Here is a 715-nt window from a genome sequence, read left to right as displayed (position 1 = left end):
TTTTTTTTTTTTTTTTTACTCCCATTTAAGAGCAAAAATAGATAGAAGCATAAAGAAGTTTCTGCACTTAGATAATGTGGTTTATTTGACACTAATGAGGTCCCACATCCAAGAACTACACTCTGCTGCCAGGGGAGCAGGGGTGTACCGGGGTATCGCCATGCACCTTGTGCCAAAGGTGCTCCCTAGCTGGAGAAGACAAGGCAAGGCAGCTCCCAGGGCCCCTTCCACCACTGCAGGATGGAAAACAGCCCATAACGGGACTCTGAAAGGGCTGCTTTAAACCGAGCAGAAGATCACAGAATGAGCCCCATTCCGGGCTGGTGCTGCCCAGCTTGTGTTGCTCACTGGGACCTCAGCCTGGGGCCTCAGGGGATTTACAGCAAGAGCTCGTCTTGCTGCACAGGGCACCGGGTTTGCTCATCACGGCTCACCCCGTCCCGCTCCTCAGGGACGGGACATGGTGCACCGGGTAACGTCCTCCAGCCCCATCTGGACAGGTTTCCTCTCTGTGATGTGATCGAGGAAGGCAGGAATAGCCATAACACCCCATGCACAGGGGTTTGGAGGGACCGAGCGGGAGGACTGATAGCTGTCTTTCATCTCCCTCTTTAACTTTTCAGGAAAACCCAAGTTATAAAGGAGACGTGGCTGAGCCCAAAGCAGCGCCCACGGTGAGCTGTGTGCAGCCTTGCTAGCAGAAATGCTGCTGCCG

At 53.7% G+C, this 715-nt stretch overlaps 1 protein-coding gene across 1 annotated transcript in view; it reads left to right on the top strand.

The window, feature by feature from the left end:
- Positions 1-715, top strand: part of ITPR3 (inositol 1,4,5-trisphosphate receptor, type 3) — a gene marked incomplete at its 5' end in the record, with an annotated part of 34,431 nt that overhangs the window by 10,708 nt on the left and 23,008 nt on the right. Inside the window, one exon of the mRNA XM_010146703.1 lies at positions 624-697. Within this exon, the coding sequence (XP_010145005.1) occupies positions 624-697 (74 nt within the window). The remainder of the gene's footprint in view (positions 1-623; positions 698-715) is intronic.

The sequence above is a fragment of the Eurypyga helias genome, unplaced genomic scaffold, assembly GCF_000690775.1.
Source record: "Eurypyga helias isolate BGI_N326 unplaced genomic scaffold, ASM69077v1 scaffold9992, whole genome shotgun sequence".
NCBI classification, from domain to species: Eukaryota; Metazoa; Chordata; class Aves; order Eurypygiformes; family Eurypygidae; genus Eurypyga; species Eurypyga helias.
Note: the sequence above shows the minus strand (reverse complement) of the source record. Positions and strands in the feature narration are given on the sequence as shown.